The 21,541-nt window shown below is 39.8% G+C and overlaps 1 protein-coding gene across 3 annotated transcripts in view; it reads left to right on the plus strand.

The window, feature by feature from the left end:
- Positions 1-21,541, plus strand: part of pax3b (paired box 3b) — a 74,965-nt gene that overhangs the window by 37,674 nt on the left and 15,750 nt on the right. For all 3 annotated transcript variants that reach the window (XM_067994685.1, XM_067994686.1, XM_067994684.1), the window contains 3 exons: positions 4,984-5,183; positions 9,618-9,783; positions 12,565-12,779. In XM_067994685.1, coding sequence (XP_067850786.1) covers positions 4,984-5,183; positions 9,618-9,783; positions 12,565-12,779 — 581 coding nt within the window. The remainder of the gene's footprint in view (positions 1-4,983; positions 5,184-9,617; positions 9,784-12,564; positions 12,780-21,541) is intronic.

The raw sequence follows: 21,541 nt of genomic DNA on the forward strand, positions 1-21,541 counted from the left end.
TTGCAGCCATCAGCCTGTGGCAGCTGCAAAGGTCCATTTGACAGCTGGGGGGGGGAGACCCTCACTCATTGCAGGAGGCCACCCTGTCACCTTGGACAAGGTTTGGCCTCCACCACCCTCCTCCTAACAATCAAATTCACCAACTTGCACACTTACCCCGGTGTCCAGACACATGTACCTACCTTGTGGACCCCCTCAGATGTACATCTTCCGGATGGGGGCCGCCGAAGCTGCAGTCATGACCTCCTCAGAGGGTGAACAACATCACCAGCCTCGCCGGCCACGCCGTCCACCTCTGACACATGGAGCTCCACAACACAGTGCTGTGACACATCAACCTGCACAGCGGGAGGGAGGGCAACCGCAGAGAGAGATGCGTCGCAGAGGGCACTACCCTCGCCACAGGGTCCACAGAGCGAGGCTCAGCTTCCTGGACTTCTCTGAGCAGCAGTGCACACAGAGGCTCAGAGTCACTCGACATGTAGTCGTGGACCTCTGCAGCCTCCTTCATGCCGAGCTGCTCCCGGCTGGCCCAAGCACCATCTTCTTACCTGTCGCGGTCAAAGTCACCACTGCCCTCAACAACTTCTCCTCCGCATCCTTCCAGGGTGCCACCGGGGACATCGCCGACGTCTCTCAGTCGTCTGCACAAAAGAGCCCTGCAAATACACCTACACCCACTCTGCAGTAACACAATGGGTGGCATCAGTTGTGGGTCTTCATAGTGATCCTCAGGAAAGGGCATTATTGCAAAAACCAGACAAGATTCGCAAAGACGTGGCAGTAGTGGTGCCAATATAATATGTAATGTGAGTTGGTCAGAAATTCAATATAAGTAAAAACCATGACAAACCCTCAAACACCCTTGTGCATCCCCTTCATGCTCACGACACATTTGCCTTACGCTTCCTACTGCACATATGTGATGCATGCCCTGTGGCTGCAGCACAGGTAGTGGCAAGTTGAGTGAGGTTGACTGTGAAAGAGATTCATGAGAGGGTGAGTATGAGATAGAGCCATGAGATTGTATGAGAATTGGGTTGAGTGGTAGTGGCGGGATGAGTACTGGCGAGGTGAGTAAGTGCAGGTAAGATGAGGATGAGCTTTGAGAGGGTATGAGGAGTGATGTGACAGAGTAGTGTTGGCAGTGCAGAAGGAGATGTGGGGTGGGGGCGGTGATGTGGCAGACGGAGTGTAGGGGAATGAGTAAGTGTACTCACTTTGGCTGACCTACTTAGGTCATTGCAGCGCCTTCTGCACTGTATGCAGGTGGGTGATATGTTGGTGGTGCAGGTGACCTCCTCTGCCACCTCGAGCCAGGCCTTCTTGGTGGTGGAGGCAGGCCGCTTCCTCCTGCCCGCCGGGAGGAAGATCTCTATCCTCCCCCTCCTCCTCACCCTATCCAATAAGAGCTGGAGTGAGGCATCATTAAACTGGGAGCAGCCTTCCCCCTGGGCTGCTCCATGCTGTAATTTTTCCTATTTGTTGCAGCATCAGTCAGTGGAGGACTGCCCCTTTAAATAGAGCTCCTCCAGCTGACAGACCTTACTGCGCATGCGCAGTCCGCCCGCCGCGCAGCTTAGCAGCGGGGAACCCGGAAGAACGGGTAAGTGGCTCCAATCAGCCTGCGATTGCGAGCGGGGCAGACTGATTTCACCTGGCGCGTTACCCACGCACCCAATTGACCCCCCTGCCGCGAACCCGCCGCCATGGTAATATCGGGCCCGTAGTGGTATATGTGCACAACTCTTTGAAGGTGGCAGGACAAGTTGAGGATGCCTTAAAAAGCATATGAGATCCTCGGCTTTATAAATTGAGGCATAGAATACAAAAGCAAGGAAGTTATGTTGAACCTCTATAAAATACTGGTTCAGCCACAGATGTCCAGTTTTAGGCATCACACTTTCGGAAGTATGTGAAGGCCTTATAGAGGGTGCAGAAAAGATTTACAAGAATGGTTCAAGGGATGAGGGACTTCAGTTACGTGGATAGACTGGAGAAGCTGGGTTTGTTCTCCTTAGAGCAGAGATTAAGAGGTTAAGAGGAGATTTGATAGAAGTGTTCAAAACAAGATGGGTTTAGATTAAGTAAATAAAGAGAAACTGTTCCCATTGGCAGAAGGGTCGAGAACCAGAGGACACAGATTTAAGGTGAATGGCAAAAGAACCAAAGGCGACATGGGGAAAAGCTTTTTTATGCAGCGAGTAGTTATGATCTGGAATGCATTGCCTGAAAGAGTGGTGGAAACAGATTCAATCGTGGCTTTCAAAAAGGAATTGTATAAATACTTGAAGGGAAAATAATTGTAGGGCTACAGGGAAAGAGAGGGAGAATAGGACTAACTGGATTGCTCTTACAAAGAGCTGGCACAGGCTCGATGGGCTGAATGTCCCCCTTCTGTGCTGTAACCATTCTATCATTCTATGATTCTATGATCTATTATTTCACAGAAGCAGAGACTGCTGCCCTGGTGGCAGTAGGGGAAGGATTCGACAGCAACCTTCCTATTGGCTTTTAGATCCTGTGGCCGGGATGCAGGCTGCTGTGACTTGGGGCTTTCAGGATCTGATAGGTGCCATTAGACCAGCCAAGCTGCTAATCCATGGGGGCACAGATCCAGTGGAAAAGACGTTGCATGACGCTGCCATTTCTCAGGGAAGCGGCACATGCCAAGCGACCAGCCTTCCTCCTCATTACACCATGCAAGTGGCACATAGAAGTCAACATCATGGTGCACAGGCACTAGATTCAGAGATGCAGCCAGCAGTGGCTCCCTCCCAGCACCAAGCTGCCACGAGAAGAGGGCCAGCTCAGTCCCACGAGCCTTTTATAGCACAGGGGTGAGCAGCCAACCATCTTTTGTAATATTGGCCCTCATGTTGCACTCAGGAGAAACACCAAATTAGGAAAGAAGGGCACACATGGACACCCAGGGGAGACATGGTGGTGAAGAAACAATAGGTTGGCTTATGTTCATTTTTGAGTTCCTTGTGTTAAAGAAATGTATACTTATATCGTGCTCAGTTAGTCATGCATGGAACGCACACATGGAAGGCCCCAGATCATGTTGCAAACTATAGTGCAGCCATTACGGGGCAGAAACTCGGCAGAAACAAGAATCCACTTACAAAAATGTTGGTACGCTTACTTTAAGGCAGAAAATTTGCCAAAAACGGTGAGCAAATTCAGGCCCATTGAGTTTAATGACATTTCCAGCCAAGTTCCTGTGGCCTGGGGGACCCCTGCTATACTAGTGAGGCAGCTTGAGAAGCTTATAGATTCCAATTTAGGAGCTCTTCTGCTGAATTGCCTCCAAAAGGCCTTGTTGCTTTCTCTGGCGTAAATCTGTGCAAACAGATTAGTATGCACCTGCAAAGAGCGTTTATGAGTTCACTCAGCTTGAGTGAAATTGAATTTGTGGGACGGATACGATTGTACAACGTCCCTTCAGCATCAGTTAAAATGAAGCTGTTGTGTTGGAGCCATAGTTAAAGTTACTGTTGAGTGCTTCAACTTAATCTTTTGCAGGTTACTTTAAAATTTTGTTTAGAATTATGTGTTTCCACTTTTGCACTATTCACACAAATAGTACTTTGTATTTTATCTATTGAAGTGGAAGATAAATCTATTAAATCTGATTGGAATTGCCATCAGCTAAGAAGGATGGTCCTCATTTAACTGAATAAAATCACAACTTCTTTCATTGTTCATACATAAAGTTGAAGTGTTGTAAAAAGTCCTAATGTACAGACAGGAGATAGAAGTAACTGACTGGTGATACGTGTTAGTTCCTTGTGCTGTAAATTATGAAACTATTCAAATTTCACAGTGGAGGTCAATTGTAAGAAGACTTGGTTTGTGTTCTTACTCCACTAAAACTATCCCAGCTCCAAAGCCCAAGGTCAAAGAGCAGAAGTCAGTGATGGAAGTCACATACTGTGCCTTCCTGAAATGGACCAGCGCTGTTTAAACTTGAATATCCTCATAACAGGTGGCACTAGCGTCAGACTGCTCAGCTCCTTTCTATACATTGGGGAGGATTTCTACCCTGAGGATTTTACAGCTTAGAGAAACCAAAAATAATCTGCTTTTTTTGTAAAGTAAGTTTCCTAAAGCTTGTTGGTGTAAAATTGTTGTTAATACCTTAACCTTTCAACCCTCACATAACGTTTGCTTCTCATTTCACAGAAGCTTCTGCCTGTATCAGACTGCTTCAGCTTCTGCAAGTCTGGAATCAGTATTTTCCATTATTTGCACAATATATAAAATGTCAGACTTGGCTCAGTGGGTAACCGAATCAGAAAGTTGTCGGTTCAAGTCCCACTGCAGAAACTTGATCATAAAATCTAGGCTGACATTCCAGTGCTGTACTGAGGGAGTGCTGCGCTGTCGGAGATGCCGTCTTTCGGATGAGACTTTAAACCAAAGCCCCGTCTGCACTCTCAGGTGGATGTAAAAGATCCCTTGGCACTATTTGAAGAAGCACAGGGGAGTTCTCCCTGGTACCCTGGCCAATATTTATTCCTGGTTAATAATGACAGATTATCTGGTCATTATCTCATTGCCGTTTGTGGGCCCTTGCAATGTGCAAATTGGCTGCCACATTACCTACGTTACAGCAGTGACTACATTTCAAAAGTACTTCATTGGGATGGGGCCTTAAGATTGTGAAAGTCACTATATAAATGCAAGTCCTCCTTTCTCCCTTTCTTCCTTTTTAACTGTACATAAAGCAATCAAATGATACCCAAAAGATTTTTCTTGCTGACTGAAGTTTTACCAGTCTTGGCACATTTCCTTTCTGGTGTATAACTTGGATAGTGCACTTTATACAAATTCATTTGAGAATGGATGTCCTGTGAGGGGTTTACATGTAAACGCAAAGCGGGTTTCACGAGTTTGCTTTTGTGGGATAACCCAAATGTGAAGTTGCTGTTGCACGGTTCTGTAATACAGATCATGAATTTAATCTGCTTCCTACAGCAAATAATTCAGATGAGGCATCAGATATTGACTCAGAGCCAGACCTGCCTCTAAAGAGGAAACAGCGTCGTAGTCGGACAACATTTACAGCAGAACAGCTAGAGGAATTAGAGAGAGCATTTGAGAGAACTCACTATCCGGATATCTACACACGTGAGGAACTTGCACAGAGAGCTAAGCTCACAGAGGCACGAGTACAGGTAACACCATGGTTTGTTAGCTGAAATTGTATATTGTATGTATTATGTTTTAAGTACACTCAACAATATAATAATTGCTGAAATTTCACAAAAGGCATATTATTCAAAAATAATTTGATTTGTTCATTAAATCACTAAGTTACATCTTATGTGAAAAACCTAGGTTAGGCAGTTTAGATTTTTGAGTATATTTTGAAGTACCTTCGTGGGCTCCCAAATTTCTAGTGCTCAAATAGTGACTTGAATAAGTACTATCCAATTCATTACACTCTAAATACAGTGTCCTTTGATAAACCAATCTCCTGTTTATTGAGATCTTTGGATACAATGTAGTATTTTGGAGTTCTCAAGCATCTTTAAGCGGGTTGATCTGCTATCTTATACAGGGGTTATGCTAAGTCGCATATATCACCCAAGACCAAATGATATTTCGCATGCTACTGAGTGTAGATGAGAGCTCCGTGTAGTCTTAGAGTGGCTTCTTCTATTCTAATGAATGTAGTTAAGAATATTATCATTAGGCCTTATCTACCATAAACTATGTAAATTAATCTGCTCTATAACTGAAGAGTTTTATCTGTGATAAGGATATGGGTTATGACCTAGACTGGGGAAATAATTGCATATTAATGTATAATCATTAGAACACAGATTTTACCTGCTTACACATAATATATTATGTTGAGGCATTACTGTCCTTAACTATCCATTTGTATGGTGGGAAAGTTTTGAAGAACCAATGAATTGACCATTTTAAGAGTTAAGTAGTGGATCTGCTGTGGTGTTGTTCACGGTGAGTCAGGGGAGACAGTGATTTATAATGGTAGGAGCATTATATCACAATGTATTATTATAGAAGGGAACAAGTACACTCACTAACCTCAAACTCATTAGGGGTAATTTTTAAGTTACTGCTGGAGCGTAAAACTGGCGTTGTGGGTTGGGCACCGATTATAGAAACCACCTGATTTTTCTTTCCGCAATACTCTGGCAGTGAGATGAAAATTTGCTCCATACAATCAGAATTTCAGTGCAGAAGGAAGATATCTAGCCAGTGTCAGTGCAAGCTTCCTCCTCTGGAGCCATTTGCTCTATTCCCATTTCCCTGCTCTTTCCCTGAAAGTATCAAAGATTTTCCTCTTCATTGTGCCTGGGGAAGAGAAAATGGGGCCAGACACCCCTTGTGTCAGGTCTCTGTTCCCACTGTGCTTCTCCGGGATTTATAAGGTTACCCAAATTCAGCATAACTGCCCTTGCACTGCATTAAGCACAGACCCAGCGTTAGCATATAAATGAGATGGGAAGGGCGTTTCTGGCCTCTCGCTTTATTTTCTTCTGTGTGATGTATGAATGGAGGGGTGCCTCAAGAAAGCTAAAAGTGGGGCTTGTGCTGGAACTCTCCTCACAGCAATGTGTCTGTAGGGGCTCCAGGAGCACGTCAAAGAAGCATGGAGACAGCATGTAAGTATATTTCCCCAACCCTCAGCATGAATTTAAGGCCTCAGAGCCATCTGGCTCCTGTTCTCCATTAGGGGGCGATTTTGGTACCTGGTAACCGCCCTGTTTTTCGAGACCAAAATCTCAATGGAAAAATTACCGCTCTTTTCATACCCGTTCCCATTTTGGTCCAGGCCTTTAAATAGGGGGCCAAGATTCCCACCAGAAACACGCAGGACCCTTATTACTATATGTAAATTGGGGTCCTATGACATACATAAGACCCTGCTGCAATTTGATGGGTAAACACGTGGCACCTACGCTGCGCAATCCCTACAACATTAGCAGAATGCAGCCAAACTAGTGTCCCTTAAAGGGATTGCTGGAGGCCACTGAAAAAATGGCTGTTGTATGCTGTTTGGAGCATTTTTCGAGTCCAGGGTGAGCATATTAGCATTTCCTGTATGTCAAATAAAACTCCCATTCGCTTACTCACCTTTCATCACTCCTCTCCCCCACCGAACAGCCTGGACCTCCCCTTTAAATCAGGATTTCTGGCTCGACTCGATGAATGGGCCATCAGATTTCTCACCCATCCTCCCGATCGATGAGCTGCCTATAAGCACTGGAAACACGCGGACAGTTCGCCTGTCAATTTTAAGTGAAGCCCAACCATCAAAATGGTTTAGGTCTCCCACAGGTGTCATTGGGTTGGCATCTCAATTGTATAACTCACCACCTGCCCGATGTATGCTACACATCAAAATAGGCCACCTTATCTCTTAATGATGGCATGGTCAATATCGAGAACTAAGCATGTTAGTAATAATGAGCAGGAAAATGGTTTGCTTCTCCACAGGACAGCACATCAACATCACTATGACATTAAGCAGATTATTGATTCATTAATCATTTTGCACAGCTGCCCTGATGGCTTAGTTTATCATGTACTGCCTGGTATGGTCCTGAGTCATATGGACCAGAAAGGTGTCGGGTTTGATCCCCGTACTGTGTTGAGTCAGCTGATCTCGGTTAGGAACAATATGTAATATACATCGTCGCTGGGTCAAAATCCAGGAACTCCCTAGCTAACAGCACTGTGGGAGAACCTTCACCACACGGAATGCAGCGGTTCAAGAAGGCGGCTCACCACCACCTTCTCAAGGGCAATTAGCGATGCACAATAAATGCTGGCCTTGCCAGTGACGCCCACATCCCATGAATGAATAAAAAAACACTATAAATTGGTCTTAATGCCTCTGGTCTAGTGGGGAAAATTTAGCCAGGTTTTCACTCTTGATCACTATCCAGGCACTCAGCTAGAAAGTGTACATGAATGAACGTCAGGTAAGAACATGATCAGACTCAGCTGCGATGCCCCCATGTCGAATAGTCTGCCAGTCCCAGCACTCTATAGTCAAGGTGCACACATAAGGAAATGGCTGCTTTGCTGAGGTGCTAGAGGACTGCAGACACCTATGGGACCACATCCCAGCATGTTTCAACTCCTTCAGACGAAGAGGAAGGAAGAAAGTTGTGGGAAATAATTTTGCAACACTAGTTACTTCTCTCTATATATGTATTATCCCATGCAGTATAGGATCACTTGTCTAACATCACAGAAGAGTGCTGGAAAATAACAAAGCAGCAATATGTAATGTAATTGTCATTCACCATCAAAATCTGTAATATCTACACATACATTCCACTTTCAGAGCTCAAAGAATAATCATGAGTGAAGTACGAGCACTAACACTTTCTAAGTACTTGCCCCTCAGTGCATGCAGAAGCCACATTAATGCAGCAGCTGCCACAGTGTAGCTTTAACCCTGTGACTTCTCTGCATTCCTCACAGCTTCATCTGGTCTCATGAGGCCTATCATCTCTTATGTGGCTTGCTGTGATCTACTTCCCTGCTAAATTCCCCAGAACAACTAACATATGGATCTTTTACTAAACCCAGCATGAATGACAGATTTAAGTCAATCAGTGACTTCTTCACGATGGTTCAGTGTTGGGAATTTAACTTTTCTCAGACAGTAGGAATACTGAATCTGCTAACTTTTATTGAGCTATTTCTTGTCATAAATTTTAACATTTTTAAATGACAGCTATACTACCATTCTTTACTCCTTTTAAATCTAGAATGTGCTCACAAAACATCTGTACCACAGTAAAACAGTTAACTGCTGAAGAACTTCAACGGGTTTAATTCCACACAATTGTCATATGTACAGAAATAAATCAGGAGCGTTACATCTTTTTGAAAAACACATTGCTTATAAAAAGACTAGATTTTGGACTGTATCACAAAGCGTTCAGATTCTGCATTGACACAGGCACCTGCACATAAACTGGAACACGCTCATAGAATTGTGCCTGATTACTGAAGGTTTTCCCTCCTCTGAAAGTCCGGAATCCTAGTGAGTTTGGCATTTTATCTGAGCATGCTCTATTGAATAAGCCAAAGGTCACTGGTTTCAGTGACAGCACAGACTTAGAATTGCAAAGTTTAGATAGAGAGTTAGAGGAGACTACTCTTTGCCGAAACCATTTGGTATCTGCTAAAGGTATGATCCTGGAAAGGTATATAGTTTATCTAGGTCATTTTATTTTTTACAGCTTTATTTGAATAGTCTGATTGCTGCCAGGATAGCAGCAAGTAATTATCTAATGAAATATATCTTTAAATGATGCATTATTAAACTGGCATATAAAATATTTGGTTCAATTAGAGCACTTAGAGGCCAATTTTCAATAGCACCAATATAGTTTTAAGCAAATATAATTCAAAATTTAATCAGCTTATTGCAATATATATCTTTATATCTATTGAGCTGTTAGGTTATTGTTTTTTGTACACGAACTGTGCATTACTTTATTCATCCTTGTTTAATTTCATTTCATTATTCATACATTAATTATGGTGATAATTGTACTAAAAGTAATTCAATTTAATTAAAATTGTCCTGGAAGTGATCCTGTTTAATTTATTAGGTTTGGTTCAGCAACCGCCGAGCTCGTTGGAGGAAACAAGCAGGAGCCAATCAACTATTGGCATTTAATCACCTGATCCCTGGAGGATTCCCACCCACAGCAATGCCAGCACTGTCTCCTTACCAATTGTCTGATGCCAGTTATCCACCTACATCCATACCACAGGGTAAAAAAAAAATCCTGATATTTAAGCTATCTGAATATTTGATGTCTGTATTCTGATAAAGAACATTGTAACAGCGTAAAAACTCAGAATTATCAATTGAAAGCATCTGACTAGAGCTGTGCTCTGGAATTATTCAGAATAAGCCAAGAAGCTATCAAAAAAAAGGACCAGAATTTAAGTTTTGGCTTATTTTTAATGAATGCTTACGATTATAATGCTGGAGTATTAATAATAAAAGTGAAATCCTCCAGAAAGAAAAAAAACAAGTATTAAGTTTGCCACCTTTGACTGACACTTCCTTCAGCTGCATTCTGTGCCACATTTGCTCTTTTTCTTTTGTAAACAAACGAAAGTAGAGTTTTAATTCTAATTCGGAAGAAAATCATTGATCATGGTGTCCTGCCGATTATCGTAGCTCCACATTGCAGTGCTATTTGTACTCAGATGCTTGCATATTATATATCTTTTATTGAAAAATTACATTTGAGGTTAACATACCAGAAGAATGTAGTATTGTGAATGAAGTATTGAAGAATGTAGTACTTGGGAGAGTAAAGATATAGGGGTAGAAATCCATTTTCAGCAGTAGTGCAAAACAGGCGGTATGGTATTGGCCGCCTGTTATACTCCCCACCCAATATTCAGCCCATTGACTTCAATAGGACTGAATATCAGATGGGGAGTACAACAGGTGGCTGGTGTGATAATGTCTGTTTAGCGTAACCGCCCAAGGCTAATTTCTATCCCGTACTTTTTAAATATTGGAGGTTCCCGGTTCTGGTGGTAAAGTGGTTATTCAACAAAATTATTGAGAATAACTCAATCATTCTTAAAATTTTGGGAGAATTAAAAAGGGTTCCAACCATTGTCATTAATTTGTTTTTGAGCCCCAATATTACAAAGTTTTCCCATTTGTCTTGATCTCTGTGCTTACGTGGCTTCTCTGCATGATTCCTAAAAGCAGTTAGAAGTTTTTGCTGCAGTCATTTCTTCCAGATGTTACATGGCATTGAAATAACCTTTAGTTATGCTAAATAGCTATCAAACAATTTAATGTGTACATTTAAGAAAAAATTCTTGGGTGAATTTTTGTCCTCAAGATGTTGGCATTGGGAAATGGAACACTTACCATTTTGGGACCCAGTATCACTATCAATTACTTCTAGTTAATTTGCAAGTTAGATATAGATTAAAACTCCCTTTACACTGCCCCACAATGGGTGGAAGATTTCCTCTGCGCTCTATGTGTAACATAATCAAAAACTTGCTTTTAAAGAAAACGCTAACAATTTTACTATACGTAGCTCATGGAGGGAACTCTTTCCCCGAGATGCCTTACCTAATTTCACCTCTCTACTGCTCTAGTGCGAGGTTTCCTATATCAGCCTTCTTAAATGATGTTTTGAGTTGGGGGGTGGGGGTGAAATTGGTCTTCAGCCGTATTCAAAATGGGCGATAGCGAATCGGCAGCCTGTTTTACATTGTGCCAATTTTCTTTTCCATTGAAGTCGCCCATTTCGTGCTACTGCCAAGGACCAGTTTAATCACCTGAGATGTCCAATTTAGCACAAATTAGTGCTAGTTTCGCGCTATGGACCTGCATTCACTAGAAACTGAGTTCAGAAAGACAAAACTCATTTTGTATGGGAACCTTGCAGCCAGCAGACATTGGAGACTTTCATCCTATCAGTGTGGGCAGGATTTTAACCAGGCCCCAGAGTTGAAAGGATAGAGTGCTAACACACTTTAGGTGAACTGATACTAAAATAGGAAGAAATGCCTTGGCATGACTGTGGAAAAGAATAAAGTTGCCTTCAAAATCCCCAAGCAGATATGCAGTTTTCTACACTTGCACCCTTCACACAGATACAAAATGATATTTTTCAGTACAGCTAATGTCCAATATTATTCAGTCATTGTGTAAAGATTATGTTATGTGATAAGAAGACATCCAAATATACATTTATTGTGCTAAATACTATGCTGCTTTTACTGTGGTGTATTCAATCCAATTATATATAGTACAAGACATTATCAAGGCATCCTCAGTCAACCACACTGTGGTTACTTTTCAGATAACTTGTTTTTTGGTATTTAAATGAAGTGAAATTGCTACTGTAATGTAAGTAGGATGGAATTGTGTTTATAAAGGCAATGTCTTCATGAAAAAGCATTTGGCAAATACTTTTTTTGCTCGAGAGGAACAGCCAGAAGACTATAGGATAAATTTTGCGAGGCTGGGCTTCCTATATGGAGCCTTGCTTGATGGAACACGGATTGAAGATTTGGGCATGGAAGACAGTGCATCCAATTCATAGCACTCCTGATTTTCTAGCAGTTAAAGTCAACCACTGGAAAATTGGAGGGCTGCTATCAGGTGCGCTGATCTCCGTGCCTGATTCTCTGATCCATGCTCCTGTCTAGCAAGGCTTCGCACCAGCACTGCAGCCTCATAAAATTTGCCTTCCCATCATTTTCTTCACCATAACATCACATACAAGGGACACAACGGTACATTTTGATGGAATTTACATCACTGCAGTGTGAGTTTATAAACAAATGCAAAAAGGCTTGCCAGTCACTTTTTCCTGAAGGCTCAGAACCTTTAAGCTATATTATGGTGAATGCAGAAAAAAGAAAATGATGAATATGAAAAATTGTAGAAAAATATTTTAAATGTTAACAGATCCATGAGCTTATTGCCCTTGGACCTAGTTGAATGATTTCTTAAGTGAAAATGATACAGCATTAATGATACAATAAATGTTATTGTGCTTTCAGCAATCTCAGATCCAAGCAACACAGTTCACAGGCCACAGCCTCTGCCTCCGACATCAGTTCACCAGAGCAGCCTCCCTTCTACTCCAGACAGCAGTTCAGCTTACTGCCTATCCACCAGCAGGCATGGATTTTCAGGGTACACAGACAGCTTTGTGTCTCCTGCAGGGTCTACCAATCCCATGAACCCAACGGTTAGCAATGGCCTCTCACCTCAGGTCAGTTTTGTGATTCAAAACAGAGTGTCTACTGTATATGTGAACCAAATAGTTTACTACCCAAGGCAAAACTAAAGAAGTATTTCCAAATTTAAATCATTGCACAAATCTGTCTGTGCAGCTCATGTAACTGTGCTAATTTGTAGCCATTCGTTTGTCATATTAATGTTCAAGATACTGGATTTCCTTTACACTTTATAAGATGAATTTTTTGCTACTTCTATCATCTTTTAGAATATTGGAAAAAATAAAATGCAGACAATCACACAAGTGGATAAGTATTGAGAACAGAATATTAACAATAGTTACTAAGAATTAATTACAGCATTTACAAAGAAACATTTGAAATGTAACTAAAACCAGTTTCTAATGTGAAATTCAATGGCAATTTTTAAGTAGTAGTCAGCAGTGGTCAGCATTCCAATGAAACATTAATGCGTTGTTCTAGCAATAGGACTACTAGCTCATGATGTATAGGTTACTAACATCAAAGTTCATCAATGTACATTACAATTCCTTTCACTAACTTATTTTTTTTCAGTTGTTTAATGCATGCTTTAATTTTTTTCTGCTATTGTTTCTAGCAGGTATATTTTAGCGTACTTTCATCATTTCAATCCAAGCACTTCCTGATATATGCAGCATACTATGTTTAAGATATAATTCAGTAGTGCTTTATACATTGTAACTCTACAAGCTGAACAGAGAATTCAAGAGGGAAATGCTAAAAACTGAACAATACATCACAAACAGTACTCTAAGTGGGGCATTACTACAAGAACCTCTTTAGGTGTAGGATTGAAACGATTCTACATGATCATTTTTTAATGCATAGCAACTCTTTTTGTTGTAAGTACCTCATGAAGTGATATTAGGTGTACAAACAGGAATTGACAATATCAGTTACCCTTATTGATTAAAATGTATGCTTTATCTTTCAATGCTTTGTTAAGCAATTTTAACATTTTAATATCATAATGTTACTACTCTGCAGAACATACATATTGCTACCATAGGGTCAGTAAATTATCCTCAGATGAAATTATCACAGATAGTATTGTAGGAGACTTAAACTTTTTAAATATATTAATAGCTGGTGGAAAGTTAACATTATCATTTTATTAAAATATACTGTATCCATTTGTTAGCATAGGTTGGACACAGGTGTCATCTGATATGTACACCAGTTAATTTTTAATATAGGTCACAAGGGAGTGGAACCTATAATTAAAAGTGAGTCATTTCAGAGCTAAGAGATAGAGAGCTAAAGGTGCCATTTTCTTGAAAAGCTTTCTATAAATTGAAGAACAGAAGGAAGCACGGAATGATATAAATGAAAAGTGAAAAGACAATTATAGTCAATTACACACCAATCATTGGCTACTGCTACCGCCTGAACAGTAAGGAACATTTTAATAGGCAGAAAATGAGATTCTAATGGCACAAAGGGTGGTCAAAATGACTGCTTGCATCTGTGGCTTTTTATTCTTTATTTAATGTGCAGTTGCATCGCGCAATGTTGTTTCTGCTTTCTGCAGCGCACTGATAACTCACAGACCCAACAGTTAAGAGTATTTTAAAAACTATAAAGAGTGAATAAACGAATTCCCCCGTTGGGCAAATAAGAACCTTCCTGGTTTCTTTCACATTGAGCTTGCGATTAATTGACATCTTATTTTTCTTTTCCACAAGAAATTGATTAAGAGTGTAGCAGTATCAAACACATTGCTTTTGGAACGATATTAGAAATTCTAAGTGTCTTTTGTTCAAAATACTCAAATGCTCCTCACATTGCCACCTCATTTACTGGTTTTGCTCTCATGAATATTGTGATCTCTGTATGTGATAAATGTGTCATTGCAATGGAGATGCTTTGATACTGTCATTTCCTGAGCTATGATATGAAAATCGCCTCGCAAGTGAAATAATGAGTGCGTGCACTATCATGGCGTGCAGCCTTTTATTTCCGCTGAGGACACTTTGGGTTGGAGTGAAGAAGAATGCTTTATGAAATATGGTCCATTAATCACAAATGATTTACATTTGTGTACTTTTGCTATATGACTATCTTGACTCTTCACCATCCAGGTTTGTGAAAATCTTACTTAATAAGTGCCCTCACAAGGTGTGTAAAACCACAGAACATAGGAACAGGAGTAGGCCATTCAGCCCCTCAATTATGTTGCGCCATTCATTTAGATCAGGGCTGATCTGTATCTTAACCCCATTTACCCGCCTTTGACACATGTCACTCGATAATCAAAAATCTATCTAATTTTAAGATTATGCCCTCTTGTTCTGGATTCCCCCACCAGAGGAAATAGATTATATTTATCTACACTATTAAATCCTTTTATCATTTTAAACACCTCGATTAGATTACCCCTCAATCTTCTATGCTCAAGGGAATAAAAGCCTAGTTTATGCAACCTATCCTCATAATTTAACCCTTTAATCCTTGGTATAATTCTGGTGAATCTACACTGCGTCCCCTCCAAGGCCAATACATCCTTTCTGAGGTGTGATGCCCAGAACTGGACACAGCACTCTAGATGGGGTCTGACCAAGTGTCTATACAACTGAAGCATAACCTCCTCCCCTTTGTATTCCAGCACCCTTGAGAAAAAGCCCAAAGTTGATTTTTAAAAAAAGAAGCTTGTGATATTCCAGTCATAACTACTTCTAATTTTTTATAATTTATTTCATATTTTTCAGCCTCTTTAGGCCTCCCACACATTTAATCAGCTGAGAGTACAAGAGGGGGTACAGATAACCAAGATCAGGAATTCACCGCATGTGAATTACATGGCCATTCTAATGTTCTATCAAGTGTGGTGGGCACATTGAGTCATACAATAACACACTGGACCATATTGAGCCACCAAATGATACCAGTTTCAAATTTGGGAGACTTTCTGGGCCACTGGACCTGATATGCCAGTATGATGCTGGTAGTTCCATAAGTACTGTGAACCCATGTCATTGAATTTCAAAGGAACTCCTCAGTCATCACAAATATCACCATGGAGTTGTTTAAAAAAACACACTTCGGCAAACAATCTGCCCTTTCAACTCTTGCTAATCTCATAAGAACATAAGAAAGTTTAAATTGAGAAAAGGCCATTTGGCATGTCATCTCCACATTCAAAATATCAGGCATCTGAAACATCTTTTCTTCCAAAATTTTATTCACCATTTATCACAGCGTTTGTGTCAAAGTCAATAAATGTTATTGTGCTTTCAGTTAGAAAATAAATAAAGAAAGAATTAATTTGCAGTTCCACATCTGTAGATGTTATCAGCCAGTGTCTGCTCAAAGGTGACAGGCTGAAAGTCTCTGATCTGTTTTCATCGTTATAGCATCTGAGGGAGGACCTTTGTTTTTATGACCCTGGGCGTTAGAAGACAGGAAGGATGAGTTGAACCGGGGTTGTTATGTCATCAGGGACTCATGGGACGAATATGGTACATAAATTGTGGGTTTCGTAGTAGGCCCCATTCTTCATTTTAATATACCATTTATTTTTCAAGTGTAGTTTTTTTGGAATAAGATTACTAGAAGCAGTGTAACAGAATTGTTGAACAAATATATATATAAGTACCAGTCTATGCCTATCTTAGAACATAAAAAATGTCTTAATGTTTTCCAATAATTTTCATTTCTCCGATACTTCCAGCATTTCGATGACTTTTTAAAAAATATTTTACTTAGTCTTTTTACAAGATGCTGCAATGCATCCACTTTTCAAAGTTAGTTTTACTTTTGAGTATAGTTCTACAAACTGCATTTCTTCATTGATAGTAATATAAGCAGTTGTTAAAAGGTAAAAGCAGTAATATCGCATAACTCTTTGATCAGAATCCTCTTCTGGTATGTAATCCATCAAGTTTAGTTTTATTACTGTATGGATTAAATGTCTTTTACTGTTTTGAAACCATGAAGGAATCTAAAATTTATGTCTACATTGGTGTGGGAACTAAGTGCCCTTTCACTTCTAAGCAGTGATATTATAGGTAATAAGATCTAGCTCAACTCCATGTGATACATAGAGAATCATGGAAACACAGGATGAGTTACAAAGCACGCACAGTATCAAGGCGTTCAGATCATGTCATAAACCACAAGACCGAAGCTGGAACAATTTATATGCATCATCTGAAACTCAAAGTTATGTTAATGCCTTTAGCTTCATTCTAGGCATCTTAAAAATATTTAATATACATTACTATATACTTACCATAAACTCAAATTGCCTCTGCTATAACATATTGCTTATGACTCTTAATAGAAAAAAAAGTAAAATAACTTCTTTGTACTTCATCCCTGACTAACATACTTTTTGTGTAGCTTCCAAAGACAGCCTTACTGAGTGTGTCATGTGAATGCAGTTTTTATGTGCGAAAGGTTAAGACTCTCAGTGACTTCCCAGTCTTAGAGTCCCTTGAGTTTGTTGTTGCTGATGTGTGCCTTCTGATTTGTGGTGTGAATGAATGCATATTTCAAGCCATTGTGACAAAAATATCACAACGCATGATACCAAATTGCAATACTTGGTAAAAGAATGTTACACATTTTCTTTTGTAGTGAGTCACAGTTATATACTTAATTATCCAGAACTTGCTACAAGGCTAATACATAATGGAAAATCTCAGTAGTGCCTTTGTGAAAGTGGTTTATATATAAATATTAAAATTCTTACATCTAGTTTCTATCCATCAATAGCATAAATCAAAGAGAAAGAAAGCCAGTCATTTCCTACCAGTTCTTTCTGACCTGATAACCTGGCCTCTTCCCAATGGCAGGAGCGGGAAATTTACATGCAGATGCCTCAAATTGACCTCAAGATGTGCCTATTTAGACTACACCACAGGGAGTACCCGAGAAGCGGTCTTAAAGGGACAGGTTAGGTTAAATACAGCTCCATCTTATCGATTAAGTATCAAAGCTAGACTGAAGATTATCTGTGAGCAACGTTACAGGTGATCAGCTAGCACACTGAAATGCATCTGACACATCTCCTCACTGTAGCGTAAAACCTCCTTTATAATTGGCTGTTATAGATAAATAAAACCAGCCTGGGATGATTTTCCCATTGGTTCTCCTCTCCCAATGATGCTGCAAATATTCTTCAACTTGTACCTCTCCTGAAGGTGCAGCCATTATTGAAAAACCTTATCCTGCCATTCTGTGCCACAATGTGAAGCATCAACTTGCTGCATGCTACCTTTGTTACCTGATTTTGCTGTTCGGCAAAATTGCAATTGTTCAGGTCTACATTTTCAAAACATTACCAGGTTGCACTTTTTTCTCCTTTTCTGGTTGCCGTTTATTTATATGTGAGAGACATTCCTTAAATTTAAAAAAATTCAATGAGGTAGCAACAAAAAAATTGCAGTGGAATGAGCGGGATGGGGTATAACACCACAAAATGTGTGTAATTCTTACATTCTGTATTCAAATAGAGAATTTTTCAACTGATAGAGATAACAAATTTGATCCATGCTGTTGCAGGATTCTGGCTTGAATATTTCCTGTTCCTTACTTTTGTGAAACATTTTGTACATTTCAATTCCAGGTTCAATATTGAGTTCTGATTTTTTTTCATGCATATAGGTTGTTCCAAGTACCTGGGGCAAATCCAATTTTTCACTGATGATTGAGTAATGATGTAATTGAGACACAAACAACCATTTCATGCAATTTAATTCTAATTTACATATTATTTAGCCACATTTTAGTGGCTAAGGAAGGGAGTCATGGACATTCGAGAATAAAATTTGCATGTCTGTCGAAAGCAAAATGCCACACAGTCTGAATTTGCACAAGTAACTTTAGCAAACTGCAAACATTTGAAAACTGAACCCAAACTTGAATCAGTTTTCAGTCCTAGCTTCCTGTTTCTTGTTTCAGTTTCTGACATTGCTGCGATCTGATTTGCTTTTTTATAATGTTTCATTTTAGTCTCTAAAATTATTGGATGCAATACTGTACTTAAATTGCAAATAAAATCACCAAGGCAGGTAACTGCAAAAGGTGAAAGAACGTTCAAACGTCATCAATGCAACATTGAAAATCAGAATGTTTCTGAAGCTTCATGCAAGTAATGCTAAGGATAATTTCTTTTATTGGATTAGGCAGCTGGCCTGGCAAGTGGCAGATGTCATTTAATGTGGTGGAATAATACAAATGATCAGACTGGGGAAGGGGAATAAGCAGTGGGAACATGAGGGTAAATTCACTGGTCCTGTGCTCTCAGCAGGGAGCCTGAAAGGGAGCACTGGTCAGAGAATTAATGCTACATGCTGCTGCTCAATGAATTTATCCAAAAAAATGGGAGCAGTGAATTTACCCTACAAGGTAAACGGGATTAATCTACAAGATAGAACACAGAAGAATGATCTGGGGATACTCATGGATAACTCACTGAAACTATCAGCATAGTGTGTGGCGGTGGAAAAAAAAAATGCAAAAATTAACTTGTTCAAAGCATGGTCTATTCCCCTCCGTGTACAGAAAACTGTGTACAGTTCTGATCACTGTATTAACTGAACATTTTGGCATTGAAGAGTGTACAGAAAAGGGAAACTAAATTGACACTTCGGATTAGGCACTGCAGCTATGTGGAAAAGCTGTGGAAAGTGGAAATGTTTACACTTGAGACCTCACTGAGGCATTCAACATTCTGAAGGGCATAGGAAAATTAAACCCAAATAATATTGTTGATGTAATCACAAAATCTATAACAAAAAAGTTGAGAAGAGTAAGATAAGGAATGTACTGGATGGTGTCCTGAAGGAACCCAGAGAAACACAGAGCTATACGAGAGAGCCAGCATGGCTTTATAGGTGGGAGATCATGCCTGACAAATCTCTGGGAGTTCTTTGAGGAGATAACAAACCTAGTGGATGGGGGAACACAGTGAATGTTGTTTAATCAGTTTGCAGCAAAGCTTTTGATAAAGTGCCACATAGGTGATAAGTCCACAAGGACATTGACAGAAAGAAAACTCTCCGGGAGCAATTTTAACCTAACCTGCTCGGTTAGAAACTGACCGGATCAGATCAGCCACCAGTTTTACACCCCGCCCGATTTTACTTTCCATTGACTTCAGTGGAAGTATTCAGATTGTAAAAGGTATAGGCAAGATAAATGTCAAAATATTTAACATAAGTTACAGGCTCTGCAAGAGGGCCTAGCCTCAAACTTATGCAAAATACTTTGACAATTTCGGAAACTAATTTTAGTTTTTTTTATTATTTTGACCTGCCAAAGTTTGCTCTGACATTAACAGCTTGTAAAGCTATAAAAAATGAAACTGCCGGTATTGGTGATTAATCCAGGGCAAATGGAGAAACCCACTCCCGAATACTCTTGTCAAAAATAGTAAATGAAAGGGTTAATTGCTTTTGACCATCAATGATCCAGCAGTAGCTTGACCCTCCTCTTGATGATGAATGGAGGGTTACTGACCCGCATGTGTTTCGCATTAAGGCCAAGCTTTGCTGTGACATCTTCAAGAGCATTTATCAGGATTCCACTGACAGCATGTTCTGTAAATGACAGAAAGCAAATGTGTAAGGGTCAGAAAGGAGTATGTCATCAGCTCCTGTATAATACATTTCTGAATCTAAAAACTGTCAGTGGAGTTTGAAACAAGAATGTTAATTCGCTGCAAGAAAATATATTATGTATGAGGAAGACCTTATTTAGGTTGAAAATAATGAAATATGGTATAGCTTTTGCTAGCAATTTGATTCTCTAGACGATGCACCACAGTGACAAAAGATGGATTATTATTCTGTGAATAAAATGTCTTTTGTTTTTAATACAGTGCAGTTTTCTGGTTCAGAGGAAAGAGAAATGAAATATAATCGGCCATCAGAAAATTTGATTCACTTAACATGGTCCATGGTTTTCACAGATGGGCTTTGGTATTAAAGGCGGCATTCCTTCACTGGCTCTAGCACTTCCATGGGCTTTCTGTGTGATATCTAGCTGTGAAATATTTTACTGTTTATTCACATCAAATTACTCCTAACGGCTGTGATTTTAATGATGTCAGGAGCAATTTAATTCAACACTTCCTCACAGAATCTGTGCGGGCATTGCAATACTGTTTCATTTACTTCAAATTAGAACTTGATTTCACAAATTTTATGCTAAGAGCTCTTTGTTTCTCAGATCACTATTAAAATGCTGCTCAGTCTCAGCCCTGAATATTGTTAAATTAGCACCACCAGAAGTGAATTACGTGATGTTTGATACCATCGTACATTTTACTTACATATATACCTATATATAAACTAAACTATAAAGGAAGTACCTCAAACTCACAATCTTCAAAATACTTTTCTATAAATCACACACAAAATAATAGCAATAGAAAACAAAGGACTATTTACTTAGAATTGAATAGCATGGTGATTCTTTAATTTACATTTCTGTTTCCATATTACCTTCCAGTTTTCCTATTACCATTGTTTTTAATTTGCTTATCAAGTGCTGGTTATAATTGTACATTAATAATTGCCAATATAAAAAACTATTGGGGTGAAATTGGCTTCAATGGAAAAGAAAATCAGGCGAGGTGTAAAACAGGTTGCCGATTCTCAATTGCTTGTTTCGCGTTATCGCCGAAGACCAATTTCACCCCATAGATCTTTTCAATAATTTCTTGTTACTTCTGAAGAATTCTCTGATTCATGACATTTCATGAATGCTAAAATTTTAATTCTGAAATACGCACACGGTATTTAAGTCA

Source organism: Heptranchias perlo, chromosome 13, assembly GCF_035084215.1.
Source record: "Heptranchias perlo isolate sHepPer1 chromosome 13, sHepPer1.hap1, whole genome shotgun sequence".
NCBI classification, from domain to species: domain Eukaryota; kingdom Metazoa; phylum Chordata; class Chondrichthyes; order Hexanchiformes; family Hexanchidae; genus Heptranchias; species Heptranchias perlo.